At 29.8% G+C, this 12,878-nt stretch overlaps 2 protein-coding genes across 8 annotated transcripts in view; one reads left to right on the top strand and one right to left on the bottom strand.

Annotated features, from left to right (window-relative positions):
• The window catches only part of LOC138178157 (solute carrier family 35 member F3), a 77,435-nt gene that overhangs the window by 45,236 nt on the left and 19,321 nt on the right, over positions 1 to 12,878 (top strand). For 3 of the 5 annotated variants that reach the window (XM_069109685.1, XM_069109688.1, XM_069109689.1), the window contains one exon: positions 3,749 to 4,463. The exons of 1 other annotated variant lie outside the window; for it this stretch is intronic. Coding sequence is in view for 3 of the 4 variants with exons in the window: in XM_069109688.1 (XP_068965789.1) it covers positions 3,749 to 3,863 (115 nt within the window). In the remaining variant the exon portion in view is untranslated. Of the gene's footprint in view, positions 1 to 1,159; positions 1,238 to 3,748; positions 4,464 to 12,878 lie in introns of those variants that run through there. One more of the 5 variants, XM_069109686.1, reaches the window with a different exon arrangement.
• The window catches only part of gfzf (GST-containing FLYWCH zinc-finger protein), a 112,444-nt gene continuing 111,089 nt past the window's right edge, over positions 11,524 to 12,878 (bottom strand). For all 3 annotated transcript variants that reach the window (XM_069109722.1, XM_069109721.1, XM_069109720.1), the window contains 2 exons: positions 12,035 to 12,152; positions 11,524 to 11,776 (listed from right to left, as the gene is read on the bottom strand). In XM_069109722.1, the coding sequence (XP_068965823.1) occupies positions 11,535 to 11,776; positions 12,035 to 12,152 (360 nt within the window). In that variant the 3' untranslated portion in view covers positions 11,524 to 11,534. The remainder of the gene's footprint in view (positions 11,777 to 12,034; positions 12,153 to 12,878) is intronic.

Genomic DNA, 12,878 nt, shown 5'->3' with positions numbered 1-12,878 from the left:
GGCAGCATACGTCTTAGTACTGGCAACCAACTCTTATCTGTTATATTTATATAACTATATTATACAATATTATATACAGGGTGTTTAGCGACGATTGCCGAACTATCGACGGCAGCCCAATGTAGTAATCGAAAAAATGACAATCGCTACTCAAACAATGGTGAGTTCGGCGCTCACTTCATTAAGTCGCACGTCTCGTAATCAGGCATTGTATCACCTATAAAGAAGCTGTATTTTTTTCTCATCCTTGTGTTTAAAAATTCAAACGTTAGACACACATACATATAAACACATCGCAGTACGTGCATATACAGGGTGGTTGGTAACTGGTGGTACAAGCGGAAAGGGGATGATTCTACGCGAAAAAAGAAGTCGAAAATATAGAATAAAAATTTTTCGTTTGAGGCTTTGTTTTCGAGAAAATCGACTTTGAATTTTCGCTCGGTACGCGTGCACTTTATCACGTCTCGTTATAACGGATCTCACTGTAGATCGTTGTCTCGATGGAAAAATTAAAAAAAAAAAATGTTTATTTTATATTTTCGACTTCTTTTTTCGCGTAGAATCACCCCCTTTCCGCTTGTACCACTAGTTACCAACCACTCTGTATAATATAATCACATGCCCGTAAATTGTAAATAAACCGTCGTAAGGTAGCCGGCAACTAATAGTAATGCGTACATCGTTACGGACGCACAATTATAGGCAGAATTCAACGTAATAGTATGGACAACTTTTTGAACTACATTTTGAATACCTCGAGAACTACATAGTTATGATTATATGTATTGAGATTATATGTATCATGTGTACACCAGGAAAAAGTTGTTGTTAAGGAATCATGCCCCCGATAACATACTAAGAAAATCATCGAAATCATTCTATGTTGGTATATCAAATAGTAGATCAATTTTTTATTACTTTTACCTTGTTATTCAAATTAAGAAAATGTTTATTCATTCATTGTTAATTTACGTATGTCAATATACATATGTGTGTAGATACATTAATGCATTATATACGTTAATCTTGTGCTCTGAATACTAAACTAAATTTCATGAAATAAGTTAAAAATACTTTTAACTTTGCGATAAATCTTGCGCAAATTCCAACGTTCAAACTTATTGTTAGACAAACTCTATACATTTTTTGTTCTCAGAAAACCATCCACGTTTCACCTGTCACGGTATCAAGATCTGCATGGGAGAAACCTTGAATATCGTACACAGTTTTGTCGGTGGTTTCATTTATCAAATTAATATTTATTTGTTAGTATGTAGTTTGACATATTACTCAAAATGTAACATGTTTTATAAGTTATGATATTTTGGCTTTCATGTATTCGTCTTTCAGTTGGCTTTGATACTTCTTTCGTGTTTGTCCGAAGACTAGGAATTTTATTGAAAAAATAAAAAATATCGTAATTTATGTATCGAAACTTATTTCGTTTATAGGTATAATTTATATTAAAACGAGTTTATCATAAAATGAAAAGCTGTAAGTACTTTAATGTTGTCGAGTTAGATAAAAATTATTTTGTGTAATATAAATTCAAACAATTAATAATCAAAATGACTTCCTAGAATTTTATCGAATAATGATGTACGTATCCTTATATGTACCTATTATACATGCCTTATACATATAGGTAGTACATATCGTTAATTTTGAAATGCTAGTTTCTGGAAATGATAGTTTCTGTTTTTATGAAAATTCTTACTTAGTATACGCAATATGCCTGGCATTTAAGAATGACTGGAAACTTTTTCCCGTAGTTAATAGATAACTTTGTTATATAGCCTCTTTTTGACCCTATTCCTTAATGTATTATTCATTTATATGTATGTAAATCATTTTATGGAATGAAGCATCGTGACTAATGTCATGCTGCTTGACGTTACGCGTAAAAATTTTCTGTCTTTGATTTAGTATAATGTAACGTATTATTAAGATTTGCGGACTTTTCCATAAAATGTATCGAGATACAACTGTACATATATATTTCTTCTAAAATTTTGCTACGTTGATCACTTTGAACTTTAAATTAAAGCTAAAAAAATGTGATTTCACAGAAGTTTAGATTGCATATATTATATTTAATCCATTATATACAAGTTACACCAGGAAAGAATATTAAAACTTTACCAGTTAACTCAGAGGGTAATCCTTAATAAAAAATGCCAGATAGAGATATCTTGCAAAATCAAATACAATACATTCGACAATGAATACCATCTAAAATCGTTGTTAATTTTTTGCGATTTCGTCATGTTTTCGTAATTCAAATGTATCTCTATCCTTTATTAATTAGCCAAATATGATTTTTATTTTCATTCTATCTTTGGAAATAAAGATCTTTCCTAAGCACAATTGTGTTTACTGTATGGATTTTCTAAATGATATCTTACTTTTAAGGAATTAAAGAGCTTTTAAAATTTTTACAATTTTTATCGAGAAATAATGTTTAATGAAAGTAGGATGATATTGATAAACAGTCTAATTAATTGATTTTCATTGTCGTGTTCGTTTTCAAACACGTATTGTTCGCGTGGAACCGAACTATACTCGCAAAACGTTATTACGTGTAAGAGAAACAACACTTATATCAAAAAGTGAAATAATGTTTATTTCTGATTTTTAGGACTGACATAAAGACGTAATATGGCTAAAGATACAAAAAGAATTATTTTTAAAGGTTAAAATGGATTCCTTAAAATAGCTTTAAGTAAAACGAGAACAGAAATCATATACTTATCAACAGATTCGAAGAGAAAATTTGTTTTAATCGATAGAATACTTCATTTATTATGGAACTGGAAGAATTTTGTACACTATTTTTTTCTCAATATCACGTTCTGAATTATCTTCAACGCATCGTGTATCGATATCACTACTCAGAATCTAGAAAATGATGTTATATGCAGGAACAAATAGAAAATAGAAATAAAATTTCATTTTTATCAAATAGTACGATTTAGTATATTGTAGATTTCGATATAATTGTTTTCAGTCTACTTTCTCAAGTAAGGATCAGATACACAGTTATTTTTTGAAATTTGTTTCACCGGAGTTACTCAAATCGCTACTATATCGTTGCAACATCATACATGTAATATCATGTACGTTTATATCTTTTTTACTTTCAATTATTGGATGCTTTTACTTTTTCATAGAATATTTCTCTGTTAGACTACTCACTATAAAATGTCATCTAACTGTATAATGTGATATTACCTGTTATATTTAGTAAAGTTCTGTATGAAAGTAAACGTATGAAAAATTGACACACAAGTAAGTTAGACCTTTCGTAAGAGAGATTTACATTTAACAAGAAACTTATTTGAATACATGCAGTTATTATTATCATAAGATACTTGTGTACATGGAGAAATAAGTAGACTTTTACGAAAATGTTTGAAATTTTGAGATATCGTTTACATATTCAATTCATTGTATATTTTCTTCTCTCTTTTTCATGGAAAAAACAGTCCGCAAATTTTAAAACAGAAATCATTTAAAGCTATTTCCGTAGAAATTTTCTACGGAAATTTCTAATTTATGTTAACTTACAGGAATTCTTGTTATGATTAGAATCATATTTCATGTGAAATATTTTTCTGCTAGAAAATTTCTACAATTTAGCTATTTAATGTTGAAAAGAAAAAAAGAAATATATACTTGCATGCAGACAAAAATGCTAGTCTGAAAAACCTGCAGACATCTCGAATAATCTAAGATTTAATTGCAGATGGAGTAGAAGACACGGACACGGCGTATCAGGAGGCACGCAACGCGACGTGATCGATTATCGCACGGGTTACATAAAATCACACCTTCGTTCACCGTCGGGAAGAGTTCGGTGACTAGGTGTACTATCGCTTCAATTACAGGTAGAATTGATTTGCCAAAGAAATAATGTATGGACTTTCAAAACGTTAACATTTTAATCGAAAAGGTCCCAAAGAATGCCGGTAATAACAAATACGGTAAGCAATATCGGAAGGGATTCTTCGTTGCAATAAAAATTCGTTCCAATTTTTTTTTTATTGCATTTGTCTTTCAGAATACTAATAAAAGAAGTTAAAAGAAGCTATTATAAATTTTCTCTTTCAATAATTCTAAAATAAGTATGCATATATTTTTCTTGAAAATCCTAAACCAAATAATGTACAGATAATTGATTCGGTAAATATTACCTTTTTTCTTCTCAAGCTGTACGACATTCTTCAACATATTATTTAGATTGTTTGTTTTTGATCAATTAATCCGTATTATTAAGTAAAGATTATAATTATGTGTAAAAGTGAATGGATCCAAATCGACAAAAGTTCTTATCGAAGCATTGTAGTAAATCATATATTTTATATTTGATAAGTATGGAATACCTTTAGAAAATTTGTTATAAAGAAATATCGTATTTGAATTCAATAATATTTCTATCGACTTCGAATTTATTTTCAGTTACATAAATTTTAGTGAACAGTTTCGGTGCGTCTCAAACACTAATATTGAAAAATATTATATTTTACATGCAACGTTTTATCATTTTTTTTCATTTATTTCTATATGGACGTGTCTGTTTCCGTCAATCCTTTGACGTGGACACGATCGTTGTACACTGAATAACTGTATGTTATCAGCTACGATGTACGAATCCGTGGGAATGAACTGAAGCGAACCCCTTGTTAATTCAATAATAACAAGCAAAGTTTGAACTTTAACAGAAACATGTGAGAATGAATATAACACGTGTATATGTGTATATGTACGTTTTTTTGACTGAGTGTATACCTATGTGTGTTTGATCGATGATTACTTTGAATATGTAAATGTTTAAGAATGTCTGTTTCGTACGAGGGTTGAAGGATGCTGTGTCGAAAGTTGAAACGTATCTGAACTGCTCGAACGTTAGGAATGTCTCGATCTCGGCTCAATCTTTCACATTGCCGTAGCGCATCTTTCTCTGGCAAGGCTGAGTTGTTATCTTAAGTAATGAGAAGTATTCGGGGTTTGCGGAAATTGAGTTTTCCGGGTTTTCTTAGAAACTTGTATCCTTACAATATGCTTCCAAATTACCCTTTGGAAATACCGAATTTATAACATATCCGTGGCTATTGAGTGCGAAATAAATTAAAATTCTAAAGAGCGATTTGTCTATGACCCCTCTAGATTCCAGCTCAAAAGTAGCCCCCTGTACAATCGTTCTATAAGCTTTTCTGACAAAGACCTCGCGTGGCTCTTTTGTGTGTTCCAGATAGAACAATTTCTAAATATAGAAATAAGATTAATCAATCATGTATGTGCCACTTTGATCGATGACGTTATTCCATGTTTCTGGTAGTTGAAAGATCTTTCCCTTGTAGAATTCTTGAGATTTAGCGAAAAACTGACCTACGTGGTTTTAGCAGGAGTTGCCATTTCCTTGCTAAATTTTCGAAATCATTGCAGAAAAAACGAAAGAAAGAAAAGAAATCAACTTTATGAAAATATCGATAATGTGTAAAGATTAAGTAATAATTTCGCTCGTGATGCTTCAATTATTGATTTCGTTAGCCTTTAACATTTTGGTGACTCTATATGATACTAAGAAGAGTATATAAACAATTTTATTAAAAATCTTTGTAACATTTTAACATAAAACATTTTAAGTACATAGCACTTTATTTAGGCTACGATAAATATCTCAATCATTGAAAAATAAACCTGCCTTTTTATGGCATTCGAATAATCTACTACCTATTTTATATTTATTATTCTATTATAGAATAATGAAATTATTTAAAATGAATTTGTAAAAGTGTTAATTACATAATAGATATATTCTGGAAACGTCAAATTGTATGCTTATGTAATACATTTAAAGGTTTGTAAGTACATTTTTTACGTGATATCACAATAATTATACAGCAATTATATGTTATATCTTAAAAATCTATCGTAAAGTAGGAAATTTTGCTTAATAATGCAAGTTATTTTCAGTTAGAGAAATATAATAATAAGAAACACTGTTGTGACAACACTGAATGGCTGAATAGAATTTTTATATCCAATTTTAAACGAAAAGAAATTTTATCGAAATAATTTTCTATAAAAAATGGCAACAACTTGTTTTACTTTACAAAGTGGATTTTCTATTAAATAAGTAAATTATGGGTTTCGTAAAAGATTATTATACAACAATATCGTTATTATACAAAAACAATCCATTCGAAAAAATACTGAAGGTCATTAATATATAACAGAATTATAATTATAACAATTATAATATTAAAATTAAGAGTAGATCATAGGTTTGTTGATCGGAGAGCGAATAAATTTTAACTTGTATTTTAAGTAATGTCTTATGTAGAAATTACTATAAATAACTACTGTTGGTATGTATTAATTAAATTATTATTACTAACTACCTTAAATATTATAAAATTATTTAATTGTATCGTATTATATTTTAAACAGATAAACTATTTTCATTAACGTCGTATATTGAACTTTGATAAGCTAATTTGATTACAATAAAATTATATTCAATTAAAGTAATATTTTATTTAATTTTCTGGTATTTAAATAAACAAAGATTATGCCATTAACCACCTAGTCAAGTGTCTAACTGATTTTCTAAATGTTGAGTCGAAAGCAATGTAAAAAACATTTTCTTACAATTAGTGTCATATTTGAAAATTGGTTATTTAAATATGTATATTATTTGGTATTGGTTTGGATTCATAACTTTTATAAGATATAAAAATGCTTATATGTTCGATGTAGACCGTACTAAAGTCTAGTTCAGATTCACATACAATTGCCGCAGAGAATCCGCTGAAAAATATACTTATACTAGTATGTAAATACTTATATACAAACATCGCATAGCGAAATCGTGGTACAGTCGCTTGGCGGACAATTTCTGTTAGTCTGGGCTAGGTTACATGAACCAGCTCACACACTCGTATATGGGATCGTCTAAATATCTGTAATGTATTATCTATATTTCAGTATGTGAAAAAATATGTGTATAGAAGGTATATTAGCTTCTTAAAAAGTTTTACATACTTTCAGAATAAAATATTTTTAGATTAAACGATGGCAACACTATTACATTTCTGTTTATATTCTTTATATGAGTGTAAAATAGGGTTATGGGATAACCTTCGAATATCATAAAAATTGATCTTTAGAAAAATTATTTCTCTATCATTTTGTTTTTCCTTTTGAGCAATTTAATTTGCTCTAAATAGTTTCTTTATGTACTGATAATTAATCAATTAGAGATATTTACGTGACCCCATTGAAATGCTCTACTTGGTACATACATATAATACAGTATGTTTTGTCTTTTTTTAGCAGTATAATCGAAGAACGAAGTTACTTATGCGAAAATTGTTTGATTTGAAAGAGAAAATAATGTAGTACTTCTAAATCTTACAATCTTGTTAATTGGATCGGATGGAACATCGTGGATTACTTTTGTTCTTTTGCATTAAAAATATCATAGCATGAAAATTCAAATTACACTGCATTCATGTTATACTGTACTTTAAAATGAACTTAATGAGTTAAACTTAAACAGTACTTATTTATTATCAATTGTATCGTTATTAATTGACGTTCAAATAATATAATACAAATAAAACAACGCTGTTAGGAAATATTTATAATTCTTGCAATCATTATTTAAGTTTATCATTAGATTTCTTCAAATAAAACGTTTTAAATACTGAATTCTTAAATTATTATCAATTCTAAATGATGTGAAATTAACAAGATTAATACGGAATTTATATTTTTTTAGTAAATTTAATACATTTAATATGTTTGTAACTAAATTTAACTCATATCGTTGGTTTTGTTATTTTATATTTCTAAATTTATGTAAGTAACGAATTACAAATAGTTACAAATACAGAAAAGTAAATCTGTATATATGAAAGTATACAAGTACATACATATACATACGTATACTCCAATTTATACGTATTGTTAGTGGTTATACTGTAAAGTGGCTAAAAATCGTTTCTATTAATGTTAAGTACTCGCTTCATCCTTGCTAGAAACTGTTTAATTTTTTTATTTATGACAGAAATTTGTTAAAATGCTTTACTATCAAAGAAACGTCGAATTTCGTTTTCTGTCTAAAGTTTCCCATTGACAGTATTAGTATACTGTACTATAGACAAAGTTTATAAATCTACAAATACGTGATTTATATGTATACTATATATAAAGACAATCAAATATCACAGCAATAGATAAAGTAGACAAGAAGAATTTTTCTTTGAATTATCGCATGTTACAATTATCTTGCGGTCTTATATGAAGTTGTTATTCCATTATACATGTAAAGTATATATATATATATAGTATCTTGTTATCTTGACGTGATTTGTTATCTGACTTAATATTTTAACAGTTTAGTCTTACTTTATTAAATAAAATAAAAAGAGCATTACCAAAGTTCTTTACCAAAGTGTTCTTATCAACAAATAGTATCGTCGACTTTTGTTTTAGACGGTAAAAGATTAGAATATTCGCTCAATTAAATTATCCATAAGTGAATTTGTATTGTACTATAAATATATTTGGATTTTACTTCCATATAAAAATTCGTTACTACTAATAACTAGGAGTAGAGGATCGCAAAAGTTTGCATGGTTTTGTTTAGTATCAGCGTAATATATACGCATTAAATAACCTATACATAATAAATATATACGTATGTACGTAAATTGATAATATAGAATGAATGCCAGATGACTACAAATACATATTTGTAGTGACAATACATTTATCACCTGCAATTTATTAAGTACATACAATCACATATAATTATAAAATATATAATTAATATATTAATATCCATTTTCTAAAAAATTTCATTACATTTAGTTGTATAAGTAAAATCCACGAATCCGAAGAATCGTCAAACCTTTATAGCAAATGAAGTTGTATATTAAACTAATTGTTTTTATTACGATATTATCATATAATCGCATCCCTCCACTCTGAAATACATAATTAGATGCAAACATAGTTATAATATCATATTTGTTCGTAATGAGACATTTTGATATAGTTTAAATAACGCTAATAAATTTTTTCGAACTTGAATGTAAACATAAATTCGTTCAGAAAAGACTTTTATCCCCTGCTACTACTTTACGTGTTGTAAATTCATGAATATGTATGTTTGCAAAAATACCTATATAATAATGCTTAAAGTAATAGATAAGAGCATATATGTATGCATATATATGTATTCTGTGTTATAATATCAATACATGTACCTACAAGTATATGTATATCTTATAAAATATCTTAACTTAACTTAACTTAAAATAACTAACGTAGGTATCATTTGAAATTCGGCAATTTCACTATTTGTAGGTAAGAATGCATTATTTGTGCAAGTGTTCGTAATCAAACTATGCAAATTTATAATCGATCTTTGTATATTTATCTATTAATAAGCGTTATTTTTTAGTAAGAAGAATTATGTACTTCTGTAATGAGATTATTGGAAAATTTGATACATATATGTCGGGTTTACATTAGAATTAGGGTTAGGTGTGTGAAACGAATCTTCATTTGGATTACACATTGTCGTTATGCGATAGAGAAGACATTGACTAGTGCAAATACGATTGATCGTACGATTGATGACGATGATCTTGTCACGTAAAATTGATACTTGGTTTGTAAGAGAAAGAAAGGCTGAGTCGTAACCCAACTATTATAAATTTTAGCACTTACAAGAATAACACTGAACCGGAGAAAAGGGGTTGTACGAGAACAGCGACTAGAACAAGAACAAGAACTGCCCGAGCTGGGTGAAGTCTCGGTTTATATACGTTTTGGTTTTAGGATGTTGAGGGACTAGGTGTAGGTTATGATGTGGAAAAGTGTCCGAAGGTCGGGGGTCGATATCCTATCTCTGATGTGGACTAAGGTGCGTCACAGTCTTGGTGTAGGCTATGATGATAAGGTGGTGATGTCTCTAAAGGAATCTGAAGGTCGGCGGTCGATGTCTTATCACTGATGTAGGTTGAGATGTGATCGATGTCACAATCTCGTGTCCTTAGACACACCCCATCATAGTTTTCCTCTGCAGCATCATCGCGACGGAAAGTCATTCTCTCGTAAGGTGGTATTAGCGAGTTACTTAGCGTCTTTACGCTCGATGGATATTCCACGTTTTAACAAAGAGTTAGTTTTAGTTATACTTCCACCGTAGCCAAGCAAGTCGAGTACGATGTAACGTCAATTCACATCAGAGACCAGGTTCAATAGTCTTAAGTACCCAGTAGGGGTCTTGGAATTTTCATAGTTAAGGTCCTTCGGATCAAGCGAGTACCTGCTTCAATAAGTTCAAAAGTTCAATTAGTTGTATGTGTATCATCCGCAGATCTAAATATTGGGGCCTCAGTAATAGTAGTAATATCTTCAGTCTATAGCGGACCAAGCGAGTATCTCTTGTCTTAGATTTCCTTTTACGTTTATTGTTTACCACGTGTTAACATGGAAAGTTGGTTTTCCTCACATCTGGTATGTTTCGTTAGCAACTTTCTCACGAGGGCAGCTAAAACCCTTCCTGGTCCACCAACCGTCTTATTATCCAATCGGAGACGGTGTCTACTGCCCTCACTTCCTTAACCAAAATTGTCATCAACAAATCCGATAATCCCGTGTCCTTAGACACACCCACCCCTAGCTTTCCTCAGACACAGTATCGTCAGTAAGACTTCACTTATTCTGTATCCTTAGAATAGTCAACATATCTTTACCGGTCTCTACCCTTATAACAGTCGCGTACTTAACGTATCATTGTAACTAAGTTTTACATAAAGTGGTTGGAGTGAATTGTGATTTATGTTAATTCAGTGTGTATTTCGTTCTGATTGCTGAATTCATAATAAAGTTTAATTAAAACAAAATTAATAGTTGTGTTACGACTCAGCTATTTTATTTCATCAACCAATCCTTAAGTTTACGTGACAACGACTTGGTCTTTGGAAGAAGGCGCATTCTGTTATCCCGTTGACCGCGGATTCGTTGTTGAACCTAGGATCATTGTCATTAGCTTCTCGAGTATCTAATTACCACGGTTACTTGTCAAATTCTGTAATAATCGTATTTGCACTAGTCAATGTCTTCTCTATTACATAACGACAATGTGTAATCCAAATGAAGATTCGTTTCACGCCCCTAACCCTAATTCTAATGTAAACCCGACATATATATGTACAAGGCATATGTATAAGACATATATGTGTACAAATGTCTAGGGGATTGTTATCATTGTAACTCGTTTATTTCCATATCGAATCGACTGTACTATACATATAGCTCAAATAGAATACTTTTTAACTTGTGACGCATGTGGTCAATTATATACATACAAATCATGAACTAAACTTTGTATCTATATAAAGAAGTATATATAATTGTCGTTAGAGTATATATTACGTATGTGTATGTAAATACGTCATAGTTTTAGTTGGGTTGAAACTAATATTTAAAGAAATATCACATATGTTAAGCTATTTATTGCTTTTGCGAATTGGATAAATCGGATGATCCATATCAGACAAATCAGGTGGATTCTTCTCGTAGTAACTAATTTCTCGCATACCTTCCGCAGCGATTTCCCATAATTCCGGATGTTTCTGTTTAAAATTATTATACCATTTTTCTATGTAAGGCCACGAATTTAATTTGAAATCGATCGCTTCTAGGCACATAGTTGCAGTAACTAAGGGGAAATCGGCGATGGTCAGCGTATCTGTTAAGTAAATGTAATAATTAAACCATTGTACTTTAATAATACGAACGATATGAAGTGAAAAATATAGAATTATCTGTTTTTGTAAACTATATCGGTAGTATTAAAGAATATTTAGGTTATTTTCACATTAAAAAAAATAAATATTATAAATGAATTAAATTTTTGTGTAACTTAATAATCTAGTTAAGTTTCTATAACTGTTACAATACCTGTACGGTTTATAGAAAGTATTCATATTAAAATAATGATACTTACTACCCGCAACGTATTCTGTATGTTCACGTTGTAAATATGTATTAAAAACATCTAGTGCCATTGTCATTTTCTTCAGACCCAGAGATGTTCTTTTATAATCAAAGAATATAGGAATCAACTATACAAAAATATTTTAATACAAAGTGAAAATTTGTTCAAACATGTTGCAAAATAATTGCATACAATAGATCATGAAACTATAATACTTGAGCATTTATCATAGGAAACTTTTATCACAATGACTAACTGTATATCCTATTTGTTCTATATGAACCATAGAAAACAGATAAGTTTCAAATGGAAAGTAAATATGAAAAAATGCATCGAGTGAGGTAAGTAATGTAAACTATTTAAATGTTGTCATATGCATTAGTATCTATACCTTGTGTATAATATAAATATGTATTTATGCGCTTGCAAATGAGCACGGAAAGCAGAATTCGTTATTTCATTGGCAATAAACTAAATACCATATGTATCATTTAAAAGCTTTGTAATAAAACTTGTTGAGAAAAGTTAAGTTGGCATGATCGCTAGTTACTACAAGCTAACTTGGTACGACTTCTAACGACGCTCTTTTGTCTTAGAAGTCGACCACGTTTTAATAGACTAAGTGTATCCTGTGTGTTAAGACGTGTTGTACGAGGCGGAGAAATATATTATAGAAGGAAAAATCGAATCTGTGTGAATCGATTAATTATCAACCCCAAACCTACATCAATTAACAAAGTTGAAAAACGCAGTAGATGATATCACTAATTGTAAGTGCTAGATATGGATAATCGATAATAATCAGTAATTAGTAATGGTAGTACAATCAGTCTTGTGAAGTATTTGGTAGTAG

This window comes from Bombus flavifrons, chromosome 3, assembly GCF_040668555.2.
Source record: "Bombus flavifrons isolate JBK064 chromosome 3, iyBomFlav1_principal, whole genome shotgun sequence".
NCBI lineage: Eukaryota > Metazoa > Arthropoda > Insecta > Hymenoptera > Apidae > Bombus > Bombus flavifrons.
The sequence above is the reverse complement of the archived record's forward strand: the minus strand, read 5'-3'. Positions and strand labels throughout refer to the sequence as shown.